The sequence below is a fragment of the Gopherus flavomarginatus genome, chromosome 5 (assembly GCF_025201925.1).
Source record: "Gopherus flavomarginatus isolate rGopFla2 chromosome 5, rGopFla2.mat.asm, whole genome shotgun sequence".
NCBI lineage: Eukaryota > Metazoa > Chordata > Testudines > Testudinidae > Gopherus > Gopherus flavomarginatus.
The window spans coordinates 139,504,726-139,519,766 of NC_066621.1; the positions used below are offsets into that span (position 1 = coordinate 139,504,726).

The 15,041-nt window shown below is 43.5% G+C and overlaps 1 protein-coding gene across 2 annotated transcripts in view; it reads right to left on the reverse strand.

Annotated features, from left to right (window-relative positions):
* The window catches only part of CDC42BPB (CDC42 binding protein kinase beta), a 129,607-nt gene extending 120,397 nt beyond the window's left edge, over window positions 1-9,210 (reverse strand). For both annotated transcript variants that reach the window (XM_050954078.1, XM_050954077.1), the window contains exon 1: window positions 8,561-9,210. In XM_050954078.1, the coding sequence (XP_050810035.1) occupies window positions 8,561-8,738 (178 nt within the window). In that variant the 5' untranslated portion in view covers window positions 8,739-9,210. The remainder of the gene's footprint in view (window positions 1-8,560) is intronic.
* Window positions 9,211-15,041: the final 5,831 nt, after the last annotated feature.

A 15,041-nucleotide genomic window follows, 5' to 3' on the forward strand; every position in this document is an offset into this window, starting at 1 on the left:
CACACAACACCACACACAATACTAGAAACTTTTAAAATGGGAAGTAGTAGGCAACATAAATACAGAGCTTGTTGCTATCTTCACCATAATACCACACATTTTGCCAAAAGAAAGCAAGTTTGTATTCAGAGATCATAATATTTTCACTAATTAACCAAAATTTATTTGAATTAAATTGAATTTAATTATTCTATAAAAGATTAAGATAGGGAATAAACTAGCCACAAGAAACAAGTTGTATGTCATCTACCATAGATTTATAGACTCCATGATCATTTATAGATTCCATGGTACACAGAAGGGACCAATCTGATCATCTAGTCTGACCTCCTGCACAAGGCAGGCCACAGAACCCCACCCATCCAATTTTATAACAACCCCTATCCCAGGACCGAGTTATTGAAATCCTCAAAAATGGTTTGAAGACCTCAAGCTGCAGAGAAACCACCAGCAAGCGACCCGTGCCCCACGCTGCAGGGGAAGGCGAAAAACCTCCAGGGCACCTGCCAATCCGCCCTGGAGGAAAATTCCTTCCCGACCCCAAATATGGCGATCAGCTAAACCCTGAGCATGTGGGCAAGAGTCACCAGCTAGCACCCAAGAAGGAATTCTCTGCAGCAACTCAGTACCCATCGCATCCAACATCTCCCCGCAGACCATTGAGCAGACCTGTCTGGTGGTAATTCAAGATCAATTGCCCAAATTAACAATCCTATCATAACATCCCCTCCATATACTTATCAAGCTTTGTCTTAAAGCCAGGAAAGTCTTTTGCCCCTACTACTTCCCTCGGAAGGCTATTCCAGAACTTCACTCCCCTAATGGTCAGAAACCTTCGTCTAATTTCAAGTCTAAAGTTCCTAATATCCAGTTTATACCCATTCGTCCTCGTGCCTACATTAGTACTAAACTTAAATAATTCCTCTCCCTCCCTAATGTTAACCCCCTTGATATATTTATATAGAGCGAGCATATCCCCCCTCAGCCTTCTTTTGGCCAGGCTAAACAAGCCAAGCTCTTTGAGTCTCCTTTCATAAGGCAGTTTTTCCATTCCTCGGATCATCCTTGTAGCCCGTCTCTGAACCTGTTCCAGTTTGAATTCATCCTTCTTGAACATGGGACACCAGAACTGCACACAGTATTCCAGATGGGGTCTCACCAACGCCTTATATAACGGTACTAACACCTCCTTATCCTTGCAGGAAATACCCCGCCTGATGCATCCCAAAATCGCATTTGCTTTTTTAACAGCCGTATCACATTGGCGACTCATAGTCATCCTGCTATCAACCAGTACCCCAAGGTCCTTCTCCTCCTCCGTCGCTTCCAACTGATGCGCCCCCAACGTATATCCAAAATTCTTATTATTAATTCCTAAATGCATGACCTTGCACTTTTCACTGTTGTATTTCATCCTATTTCTATTACTCCAGTTTACAAGGTGGTTCAGATCTTCCTGGATAGTATCCCTGTCCTTCTCCGTGTTAGCAATACCCCCCAGCTTCGTGTCATCCGCAAACTTTATTAGCACATTCCCGCTCTTTGTGCCAAGGTCAGTAATAAAAAGGTTAAATAAGATCGGTCCCAAAACCGATCCTTGAGGGACTCCACTGGTAACCTCCTTTCAGCCCGACAGTTCACCTTTCAATACGACCCTCTGGAGTCTCCCCTTTAACCAGTTCCTTATCCACCTTACAACTTTCATATTCACTCCCATCTTTTCCAATTTAACTAACAGCTCCCTGTGCGGAACCGTGTCGAACGCCTTACTGAAATCTAGGTAAATTATATCTACCGCATTTCCTTTATCCAAGTAATCCGTCACCTTCTCAAAGAAGGAGATCAGATTGGTTTGGCACAATCTACCTTTAGTAAATCCGTGTTGCAATTCGTCACAATTACCATTGACCTCTATGTCCTTAACTACTTTCTCCCTTAAAATTTTTTCCAAGACCTTACATACTACAGACGTCAAGCTAACAGGCCTATAATTACCCGGATCACTCTTATTCCCTTTCTTAAAAATAGGAACTACATTAGCAATCCTCCAGTCATACGGCACAACCCCCGAGTTTATCCATTGCTTAAAAATTCTCGCTAACGGGCTCGCAATTTCAGGCGCCAGTTCCTTTAATATCCTCGGATGGAGATTGTCCGGGCCCTCCGACTTCGTCCCATCGAGCTGTTCAAGTACGGCCTCTACCTCAGTTGCAGTAATATCCACTTCCATATCCACATTCCCGTTTATCATCCCTCCATCATCGCAAGGTTCCTCACTAGTCTTATTAAAAACTGAGGCAAAATACTTGTTTAGATGTTGGGCCATGCCTAGGTTATCCTTAACCTCCATTCCATCCTCAGTGTATAGCGGCCCCACTTCTTCTTTCTTTGTTTTCTTCTTATTTATGTGGCTGTAGAACCTTTTACTATTGGTTTTGATTCCCTTTGCAAGTTCCAGTTATATATCCTCCTATATAACACAGGCCAGAGAACTTCCCCAAAATAATTCCTAGAGCAGACCACAGAGAAAAGCAGTCAATCTTGATTTAAAAATAGTCCGTGACAGAGAATCCACCATAACCCTTGGTAAATTGTTCCAGTGGTTAATTACTCTCAGCATTAGAAATTTAGGTCTTATATCCAGTCTGAACTTGACTAGCTTCAACTTCCAGTCATTGGATTGAGTTATACCTTTTTCTGCTAGATTAAGAGCTCATTAAATATTTGCTCCCTGTGTAAATACTGATAGACTAATCAAGCCACCCCTTAAGCTTTCTTTGTTAAGCTAAATAGACTGAGCTCTTTGAGTCTCACACTATAAGGCATGTTTTCTAATCCTTTAATCATTCTCATGGTTCTTTTCTGAACCCTCTCTAAACTATCCATATGCAGCTGTGGGCATCTGGACTAGACATAATAGTTCAGCAGTGGTCGCACCAGTGCCAAATACAGAGGTAAAATAATCTCTCTACTCCTAAGTGAGATTCCCCTATTTGTGCAACACAGGATCACGTTAGCTCTTTTAACCAGTATCACGCTACCAATAGTTGAGAGTCACACTATTCATACTTGATGCATTAAAATGGGTGTTCAAAGCTAGGAGAAGCACTGGGTAAAGTTTGAAAATGGGAAGTAGATATTCTTGAAGAAGTGATAAGCTCCTATATGCCAAAGTTACTTCTGAAAACTGTATTGTATCCTAAGTAATTAATTTGATATACCCACTAATTTGGAATATGAAAACATATTACAAAGGCTTGGTCGTATGTCAATATTAAGATTCAGGTAAGATTTCCACTTAAAGCAGAGATTTAGCCTTTTTAGAAGAAAATGAATACTATGCACCTTCCCAAAATTTACAGCACAATGTTAGTAAAAACAGAATTTTCTGGGACTGCCAGTGAATTGGTTGCTTAGTTTGAATTAAATTTAAAAATGAATTTTTGAAATGTCCCAGTGATTGACTTTTTGCAGACCCCCCGTGATAACAAGTGGCTGGTTTGTCACCCTTCAATCTTTTCATATAGTTAAGACTCATTACCAGCTACCTTTGAATGTACATTAGATTTTAATTAAGCAAAGTTATCAATGATTGTCAAGACAGCAAGGAAAACAGACTCAATGTAGCTGTCACATCCTAGACACCTCTATGCCGATATAACACGAATTCGGATACAATGCGGTAAAGCAGCGCTCGGGGGGGAGGGCTGCACACTCCAGTAGATCAAAGCAAGTTCGATATAACGCGGTTTCACCTATAACACAGTAAGATTTTTTGGCTCCCGAGGACAGCATTATATTGGGGAAGAGGTGTACTTATCAATCAAGCTCTTTATCCCTTCAGTAAAATTTGCCACATCACCACCAGTGGATGATGCCACTAGTAAAGATAATCATTATTTTCCACGGGACTGAAGCTACAGGCTGCCCTCAAAGATGGCTGCCATTTCACTAAAACCTGCCACTAGTTGACATAAATTAAATGTAGAACATCTATGTTTTGTTGGATGCTGTGCCATAATTTACATACTGTAATGTTTTTTCACTCTGAGGTTTCTTTCAAAAGGATATTTTCTCACTATGTGAATTAAATAAGCTATTTATTTAAAAAAAAAAAAAGAATAAACCAACCACAAAAATCCCTGTACATACACATCAGCAGGATTTGAACCCACAAATCTTCAGATCCCCAACTCTAACCCCTACACCATCTGAGCTACTGAAATAGCTTTTTTTAAAAAAAATGAGGGAAGGACCTAACACACACTTTGATCCAGTAAATAGTTATAATTATCTGCCAGTGGTTCTCAACCAGGGATGTGTGTACTCTTGTGGATACAAAAAGAGGTCTTCCAAGGGTGCATCAACTCATCTAGATATCTGCCTAATTTTACAGCAGGCTACATAAAAAGCACTAGCAAACTCAGTACAAACTAAAATTTCATAAAGACAATGATTTGTTTATACTGTTCTATATACTATATGCTGAAATGTAAGTACAATATTTATATTTTAATTGACTTACTTTATTATATGGCAAAAAGGAGAAAGTCAGCAATTTTTAAGTAATAGTGCTGACACTTTTATGTCTGATTTTGTAAGCAAGTAGTTTTTAAGTGAGATGAAACCTGTGAGTATGCAAGACAAATCAGACTCCTGAAAGGGGTACAGTGGTGTGGAATGGTTGAGAACCACTGTAGTAAATGGTAGGAGGATGCTTGAGATTGCTGATGGCTGTGAGAGAGGAGTGTTACCTATGGTCAGAGCAAGGGAACTAGTAATCAGGACTCCTAGATTGTATTCCTGGGTCTGGGAAAGGAGTGTTGTCTAGTGGCTAAAGCACCAGCTCAGGCAGCATCACCAAGAATTGACATCTAACAAATTCTTTCTAACAGTATGAGACTGAGGGATGCAATATTAAGAATTTGGCTTCTGCTCCTAGTAAGGACATTCTCAAATAAGATAACACAGATTGTACAAACTGTGTGATTGATACGTGCCTACCTTCTAAGGTGGTGGTGGGGAAAATGAGCCCTTTTTCAATAAAAAGTTAAAAAGTGAAAAGAAATGTGAATAGCTAAAAGCAGAACAGATCTGAACTCCCTTCCTGGCTTCCAGTTCAGCTCACCTTTCCCTACTAAAGGTCTTTTTATGGAACCTCTCACCCCCTCTTCTCTTCCCCAGACTCAGAGCTTGATTCAATTGAAATACTACACTTCCACACTCTGCTTGCCATAGGAAAATTAGACTATCCTGAATCAAGAAGGCAGCCTCTTGGCTCAGTTCCAATGGGACTGAAGCCACGAGGAAGATGACCAACCCCTACATTCTAACAGTTAGGAAACAGTGAGGAGATGAGCAGAAGCTTTTGGCACAGACAATCAGGAAACAGCAATCAGAGTTCCAGGGACAGAGCAGCTATAAGCTCCAGTGTTAGGGACTCAGCAGCTTCTGTAAAGTTCTGCAACTCTGAGATGGTCCTCCACTGTAAGGAGCTGTGGCCAGCCTGGTGGAGTAGATACAGTAATTCACATTCTTCTACTGCCCCAGGAACATGAGCTCCCTTGTGCCAGGCTTAGGAAGGGTGGCTCCTCCCCACCATCCGCCACCTCAAACATCTTCACTTCCTCCATATCCCTACAAGCCATAGGAAATACTGAGATAAATCCTGGTCTGTTCTTCCATGCCAAAAGCCTCCTTTCACTTGTCAAATTAAGAACCTATGAAAATCCATAAACAAAAATTTCCCTTAGAAGTGGTTACGTTAGGCTTTGTCTCACTGGAAAGTTGTTCAGAGGTGTGGAAAATAAACCACACCCCAACGACAAAAAAATTTTGCCAATGAAACGCGCCAGTGCAAACATCACTTTGTCGGCAAAAGATCTCTCCTGCTGACAAAGCTACTGCCGCTCATTGGGGATGGAACCTTTTTTGTTGGCAGAAGAGCTCTCTCCTGCTGACAAACAGCGGCTACACTGTGTGCCTTTTAGTGACATGGCTGTAGTTGCACAACTGTGTCACTAAAAGGTGCGTAGTGTAGACACAACCTTAGGTTATGTGTAATATCCTCCAAGTTAAAACCTAAACAAAAAAATGCCAGTTATAGGTCCCCTCTAACACTGCACATTTCCTTTGACAGTGACAAACTCCATGCTGTCAGAAGGAACTTCCTTCTGCCTCCAACTGACAAGGAGACATGTTGATCTCCCTCAGAGTATAACTATAACCTCATACTTCCCTCCAAACATAACAGGTTACATTCAACTTGTGCAGATCAACCTTGAATGTTTGCTAATACTGATGAGGCTGTAATTAAGATTTTGCATTTTACCACAAGGAAGATTTGTGTGTCAAGTGTTGTGTTTCTTTATTACACTTCTACCTGTATATAATGCCACCTGATTATAGCCGAATTCAGATACAACGTGGTAAAGCAGCGCTCCAGGGGGGCGGGGCTGCACGATCTGACAGATCAAATCAAGTCCAATATAACAGTAAGATTTTTTGGCTCCTGAGGACAGCGTTATATCGAGGTAGAGGTGTAGTTGGAGGCAAAAGCAAGTTCCTATTGATGAGGAGTCCATCACTGGAAATATGCTGTGAGGGTATTAAGGTACAGATAAAAGGTGTCCCATAATTGCATTTATTTGCTTTATAAGGCTTGCACAGTTGGGTGAGAACATATTAACCTGGATCATCTTTAAAAGGTAGTTTTTTGTATATGGAATATAAATATACAGAACTACATTTGTAGACCAGTTTCCTTTTCAAACTGTTTTGATTATAAACTTTTATCCCTACTTACAAATACTATAGCACCAGATGGCAGCTTACATGCATTATTAAACAGCTACTTTGTTACATTAAGATGGCCTACAGTTATTGATTTGATAGTACCACAATGCAACAAATATGCTGCTATTACTAGCCAGACTTCACATCAAGCCAGAAAGCTTTTCATATTTATTCCGTGAATATGATGCATAAGAATAGGAGAACCAATTTTACAAGAAGTAACAGATTAGTCTGTCATTAACACACTGGATGACAGTATGATGGCTGTCCAATAAGAGATGATCACCAAAGAACTATAGAGAAAGTACCTTATCCTTCAGAAATCACCCTGCCCTAACCTCTCTTCTCAATCTCAGGGCTAGACTATAAACAGTCTGTTACAATCATGGTTGGTAACTTGTCTGCATGTAAATTCAAAAAGTGAAATGATCATACACAATTGTTTACAAGAATGTGGAAACAGAATCCATTTTGCAGATGACATACAAAAAGCTCCCACCACAAAACAAATGAGCAATGCACCCATAGCTGCAGACTTGCAAAGCAGATGCAATAAAGTGGTTAATTATTCAGTTGACAATCACACTACTGACGTCAACAGAAGACTGCAGGAAGTGAATCCTCTTAGTTTGTTAGCATATAACTAAGAGTGGTGGCCCCCACAGAAATTGAGAACCAACTATTCCAATATTTTAGAGCACTAGTCTAATATTAAGGCATTTATTCAGATAAAGGAGTTGACTTCTTTACAACCCCTTCCCCAAGGAAACCCTCTTTTTAAAAAAGTATTTCTTTAAAAATTCACTTCACATGTGTGTGACAAAGAGGATAATGAAAGGCGCCCATGGTCTTGCAAGTGTTACTTCCCCCACAGTTTTTTATCCCATGAAGAAAGTTAGTCACCTTCACCACTCAGTATTATTTATTTCAACAACCCAAATAGGTCAGTTACTATCACCAATTTAACATAAATCAGGGCAGTAGTTCCAAGCCAGTAGCTATGCCAAATGACTACCTATAAATAAAATTCCTAACACAGTCAGGCACCTTTATAAGAAAAAGGTTTTATTCTATGTGCCACCACCTGTGCCTGCCTTTCCTTTGTCAGTAGGACTGTGGATTTTCTGTGTGTAGGTTGCTTAGTACACCATGAAACTAACACAAACAATGCTACTATCACAGGGATTGTCTGGAATTGCCCCTTTCCTTCAGATGTGTGCTCAGACTAAAAAGTGCACCCTAAATGGCAAGTGCCCTCCCCACACCCCCGCCCCCCGCCCGTCAACTGATTATAACAAATCCGCCACAACCAGGGCACAAAGCCTTGCTAAATAAACAATTTCCTGGCATACCCCTGCTGCCTCCACCCTTTCCAGGTAGGCAGAGGATTAGCCTGACATTTCAGGCTAAGCCAAGCGGGGTTTCAGGCCAAGGGCACTCTGGGGCCACTCCTTTTACTCACTGCCAGGCGGCTCTTTTGGAAAGAAGGCAGAGCTGGGAGGCGGTGGTTACGGGGCTTCAAGGGTCACATCCTGGCGGCTAGGGTGTTACTAAAGGAGATGTCACACCCAGTGGGCGGCCTCTCCTCTCCATGCAAAGCCCAGGGTTTAAACCCGGGATGTGGGGGGATGACAAGTCGGCACTGCCCCCCCCCCCCCCCCCAGCCAGCTCTCCCTGGTCCAGGGCTGCTCCCAGCTCCGTGGCTTTCCTCCCCACCCCCACCGGCGATCCCTCCATCGCCCGCCCGTCCCCCATCAGGCCTCACCCCACTCGAGGAAGTCGGAGACGTATCGGTCCCTGCGGAGCGGCGAGTCGCGGCTGCACTCGGTGTAGAGCCCGACAATCAGGTCCAGCAGAGTCTCCACGCTCAGCGCGCTCTCGTTGTGCCGCGGCCCGTCCAGCAGCAGCTGCTCCAGCATCTTCAGCCGCACCTTGGCCGACATGGTGCCGCCGGGCGGAGCCGGGGCGCGCCGGCCCGGGCAGGGGGACGGGAACGTGCAGAAGCCCGAGGCGCCGCCGCTTCAGTGTCCCCGCAGCAGCGGCAGCACCATCCGCTCCGCGGCACTCGGCTCGGCGGCCCGGACCCGGCAGCGGCGGGGTCTCCTCCTCCCCCTCACGCCGATATTTTGGGAGCCCCCCCGGGGGCCGGGCAGCTGCTTCCACGGGTTCTGCCCCAGGCCCGGCTGGTCCATTGACCGGTCCGCCCGGACCCGGCCTCCGCGCCCGGCTTCTCTCAGCGCCCCGGAGTCCGCTACAGGGAACGGGGGGGCGCCGCGGCTGCTCCGCCTAACGGGACCGGAGGCCTCAGGTAGCCAGGGGCAGCGGCGACCCTTCAGCAGCGGCGAACACGGTTCTGTCCGGATGAGGCACCAAGCGGCCCCAGCCGGGACCCAGAGCTACGCCCACCACGCTAGCGTCCCCACGCACGGACGTGCGGGGCGGGGCGAAGCCGTATTGGGGAAAGCCGCTTGCCCTAGTGTGAAATGAGGAAGGGGTGCTATCAAGTGTCTTTGGATTGAAGTCCGCAGATTCGCCACCCATGAGCGGTAGCGAAACAATTTGTTACCGGGCAGTGGAGGGGACGTGGAGACTTTGGCGTCTCCTCAGCAGATTCGCATCGGCTCCTCCCTTCTATCTGAGTAGGCGCCGTGTTAGTCTGTAGCCGGGAGGAGCCTAAGACGTTTATTGTAGCATGAGCTTTGCTGGGCTGCAGCTCATCTGCCTCTAGGGAAATTGTGGCGGCAGCTTTGGGGGGGCTCAGGTAGGGCCAGTGGGTGAGGTAACCCCGGGAGCCCTGCGCAGGGGGAGGGGTTGGCTGAGCTGCCCGAGAAGGCAATAGGCTCCAGCCTGAGGGGAGCTGTGGCCGGAGGCCCTTCACACGCGATGGAGCAGCACTTCGGGGCCAGGACAGACTTCTCAGAGTAGGGTTACTCTGTTATGATTTGAAATGCATCTGGGGGTCACTCCATCCCCAAACCACCACCCAAGCTTTAGGAGTGGTCCAGCACACTGGGGGTGTGCTACACTGTGATCAAAGGGAAGTTACTGGTAGCCAAGCTAATACAGTAGGTTGTCAAAAAATAACATAGGGTATTTTATTTAGCCCAGAACAAATGAACTGGATTCCACTTACCTACTAAAACATTACACAGATGAATATATATAATAAAGTATGTATAAGGGTTTGACTACACACACACACTCACCCACCCCTCCCTGGCACCTTTTAGACTAACAGACATATTGGAGCATAAGCTTCCACCACATGCGTCTGACAAAGTGGGGATTCACCCACCAAAGCTTATGCTCCACTACATCTATTAGTCTACAAGGTGCCACAGGACTCTGTTGCTTTTTACAGATCCAGACTAACACAGCTACCCCTCTGATACTTACTATTAAGTGTTCTTAACTACATATATTTATCTAAATGAAGAAAGATATCTATACCTATCCTAGCCTGCACAGGCAATTATAGGGTTGTTTATTATATCTAGTTCAAAGTTCCCCTTTCCCCAAATATCTCACTGACTTGAGTAGTAGATAGTACCCAATCTCTGAGCCACAAGCACCGCTCGTGACTTCCTGAAGGAGAGGGACTCAGCCCCAGTGATGCTTGCTTGTGGTAGTGCACATTAGACCAGACCCACTGGAACTGCAGTACTTTTGGTGCTCCTATTCTGCATCTCTGGGACAACATGAATCAATGATAGGAGATGACCAGAACAAATGTTCAGGAACAAACATTCGGATACTCAAGAACATGCCATCAAAAATGGACTGACTTGACTAGCCAGCTTTAAACTAAGGGACCCTCATCTGCATGTCTGTCTCTCTTGCTCAATCTCCATCTCTCAACTTACTCTTGACTTCCTTCTGTTCCTCTGGCTGCCCTCTCCCACCAAGTCATAGGTCTCACCCCCACTCTGAACTTTAGGGTACAGATGTGGGGACCTGCATGGACACTTCTAAGCTTAATTACCAGCTTAGATCTGGTCTCGCTGCCACCATCCAGAATTTCTGAGTACCTGGATCACTTCCTTTCCCCCAAAAAAACCTTCCCCTCCATGGGTAGCCTTGAGAGACTCCTCCACCAATTCCCTGGTGGACACTGATCCAAATCCCTTGGATCTTAAGGAGAATTTAACCATCCCTCCTCTCCCCCCACCAATTCCTGATGAGTCCAGATCCAATCCCCTTGGATCTTAAAACAAGGGAAAAAATCAATCAGGTTCTTAAAAAGAAGGCTTTTAATTAAAGAAAAGAAAGGTAAAAGAAAAAAAAAAACCTCTGGGAGACAGCATACAGCTGACCTCACAGACAACAGATAGAAAACACAGGATGTTCCCCTTGGCAAAAATTTTAATACAAGAATACCCAATTTGATAATTCCCTTAATGGCACCAAGACAAGTTACAAAGAAAATAAACATAAACCTATTTATACCTTTCTAAAACTTACTACTCTGATGAGAGGCTGGTTCCTTGATCTTTCTCACTCTGTTTCTCTCAGTTAACACAGACTCAGTTTCTCTCTCTCTCAGGTTCCACAATGCCTGCCTCTGTCTGTCAACTGTCACCCCTCTTCTTCTCCAACTATCACTTCCCTTCACTTAGAGGGGAAAAATTAGTGCTTTCACCCTGAATACACCATAAATCCTATGTCCCCATGCAGCATGGAGTCAGGGCCAGATGGCGTATTACATACTGGAAGGTATCTCCAGGCATCATGGCCACTTGGGGTCCAATGGAGCATTACATGCTGGAAGCTCTTGTTTTAGGGGACATTACACCCCAGGCATGATGTCTTTTCTAGGACACAATCACTGTGAGCCACAGATTGTGATAACATGCTGGAGATGTTAGTTGGTTCCATGGATTGTGACCACATAGAGACACTGTCTGGCATGTTGGGACCTGTCATCTCCATGGCCTACTCAGATCCAGATGTAGAACTGTATGCTGGTACCTGTCAGCTGCATGCACTGATACCACTTAGCAAGTGTGGTCTCAGATTGAGACCACAACTTGTCTAGTGGTCAAATTTATTATACTAAAAATCTGCACTTCTAATGTGTAGGGAAGCTACCTTTGTTGTCCCATTCCCTTGTGAAAAACATTTTAAACAGAAAATAGAAATATTTTTTATCATTCTAACTCTCCATTACTTCCTGGTTATAGAGATCTCTCCCCACAAAGCTGCTAACTCCATTGTTATATCTGGCTGTACTGCCCTAAGCATTCTAACTGTCAGAAATGGCTTACTACTGCTGCTGAACTTGAATGGAGCTTTTGGTATTTTCCACTTGTTACTTCTGTTGTAGATCTTCCTTGGAATGAGTTGATCAGAACAAAGGGTTAAGAAAGGCAGAGGTTGAAAGACATTGAAATAGGATCCATCCTTCCACTTCTTGTCCACTGCTGCAGGTGAAGGTAATCTCAGCCACTCTCAGCAGAGAAGGTGGTGTACAGGGAACTGCAATTGGATGCAGTAATACATACCCATTATTTGTAAATTGTGTCTGCCTCATGTTATTGATGACCCGAAAAAGTCAAGGGGTCCAATTCTTTTGGACCCATGTACACCACTTTCACTGTGACACTTTTCAGACTTACCTGAAGTGTTTGGGTTACAGGAACTCCATTGACTTCAGTAGTTACTTCTTGCTTACTACAGTGTGAGTGGAGAATCAGGTCCAAGACTTGGAAAGATGGAGGATGGGCCAAAAGATAATAGTGGCGCCTGCCTTAAAAAGTTTAGGATTTCACATGTCAGACCAGCACACAAGATCATTTATTAGAGTGGGGATACTGTAGCTGGTCCATGAGAAGTTAGATTTCACACACACACACGGATAAGAGTTTTGTATTTTTCAAATAGTGCTGGGTTTTGACATGAAGGACTGCAAGTACAAGAAAACCTACCTAGTTTACAAATGACATCCTACGTACACATTCAAACACATTTTTAAGCTTGACTGTGTAGTTTAAGGTATACTGATTGTGTTACACGTGTGCCAATTCCACATACTAAAGATGGACATGATTTGGCTAAAATAAATGAAATGAGGCATCTTGCATGTTATTTCTCCTGTTACATATTTTGGAGGAAGAGTACTAAATTAGCTGCTACACCCAAGAAAGACACAGGCCTTGTCTACACTATTGGGGAAAGTCAATCTAAGCTACGCAATTTGAGTTACTTTAGTAGCGCAACTCAAGTCGATATAGCTTAGATCTACTTATCACAGGGTCCACACTATGCTATGTTGATAGGAGATGCTGTCCTGTTGGACTCCCCTTACTCTTCTTGTTCCGATGGAATACTGGAGTCGACAGGAGAGCAATCTGTGGTCGATTTAGTGGGTCTAGTGAAGACCCGCTAAATTGACCCCAGTGCATCCATCATCGCAGCGTGGATCCTCCGGTAAGTGTAGGCAAGCCCTTATAGTCACCCTGGATCGTTCTCTGAAAACTTCAGCTCGTTGCACAGCAGCAGTCAAAAAGGCTAACAGTAGGTTAGGAACTTTTAGGAAAGGGATAGAAAATAAGACAAAATATCATAATGCCACTATATAAATCCATGGTACACCCACACCTTGAATATTGTATGTGGTTCTGGTTATCCCATCTCCAGAAGGATATAGTGGAACTGGAAACATTTCAGAGAAGGGTAACAAATATGATTGAGAGTATAGAACAGCTTCTGTAGGAGGAGAGACTAAAAAGATTAGGGCTATTCAGCTTAGAAGAAGGATGACGGGGGAATATGATAGAGGTCTATAAAAAACACTACACACCCACACCCCATGATATTTACCCTTTCACGCTATACAAAAAATACAGGATCTTCCAATGATATTATTAGGCAGCAGGTTTAATATGGGAAAAGAGAAAATACTTTTTCCACACAACACACAATTAACCTGTGGAACTCATTGCCATGGGAGGTTGTGATGGCCAAAAGTATAATTGGGTTTAAAAAAAGAAATAGATAAGTTCACCAATGACTGCTAGCCAAGATGGTCAGGGATGCAACCCCATGTGTGGAGTGACCCTAAGCTTCTGACTACCAGAAGCCAGGAGAGGAAGACAGGAAGATCACTTCATAATCGCCTTGTTCTGTACACTCCTTCTTAGCTCTGGTATGGGGCCACTGTCAGAAATGGGATACTGGGCAAGATGGACCATGCTCTGACCCAGCAGGGCAGCTCTTATGTTCTAACCCTGCTTTTTACTGTTTTTTCTTACTGTAATCTTTAAAATTCTCTCTTATTTCAGATCTAATGCAAGCAGAGGGGGTCTCGTTCAGAAGTTTTCTGTAATTGTCCTTGACTTGCAAAACTGTCAACGTAAATCCTTATAGCTACTGTAAAGGTCTTTCAAATTCAATCCAGCTCAGGCTTTTTGTTCTTTTGTTGTACTCCATGAACTTGGTAACCAGTAAAGAGAGAAGTTCTGATGGCAACAGAAAATAGCTGTGTAACCACTTTGTGACTTTATGAAAATCCACTCTCAGATCAGTTCTGGATTTAGGAGCATACAGTACAGAAGTGGGAGAGACTATGGGCAGACAGATTACAAATGTATTTTGTACCTTTTCTATCCTACCCTTTCATGCTAAAAAGGAAAGAAGATGCATGCTCCAGTCTTCTCCTCAGTGACAGAGTCCCTCCATATAAAGGTACTTCTTAAAAGCAGAAGAAATTGGGTTTGTGCTCTATTATGCTTCTCTATGATGTATACAGAGAAAGAGATGTTTATTTTTACTTCTGCTTGTTTTTAAATTAAAAAATTAATGGAAGACTATATGAATTGGAGAACCTAACAGATGCATGAGGTTTAAAAAAAACCCAAGCAAGTGAAACCTTTAGCTGAGGGGAAATGTGACTAACTTGGGAGAAAAAAACTATTTGTGTTAAGGTCCAACTTCCCCTCCCTTTTTGAATTAGGGTCTGAGAAAGTTCCGACTCTGAATCCAAGTCATCTAAAGAATCCTCCAGCTAACACAGGGAAGACAAGGCTTCACCTCTGTGATATTTTGAAGCAAAATAAAAATAAAGACTGTTGATTTATTTATGATAATTAAAAACAGACACATTCAGGCCTTCTTTAGATATAAAATAAAATAAATGCAACTAAAGGCCTAACCCATATATTTCAAGATGACCTGCAAAGGAAAAAGATTACTGTAAAAATTTGCACTGCCTCCATCCCACTCCCCTAAAAAAAAAACATAAAACCCCC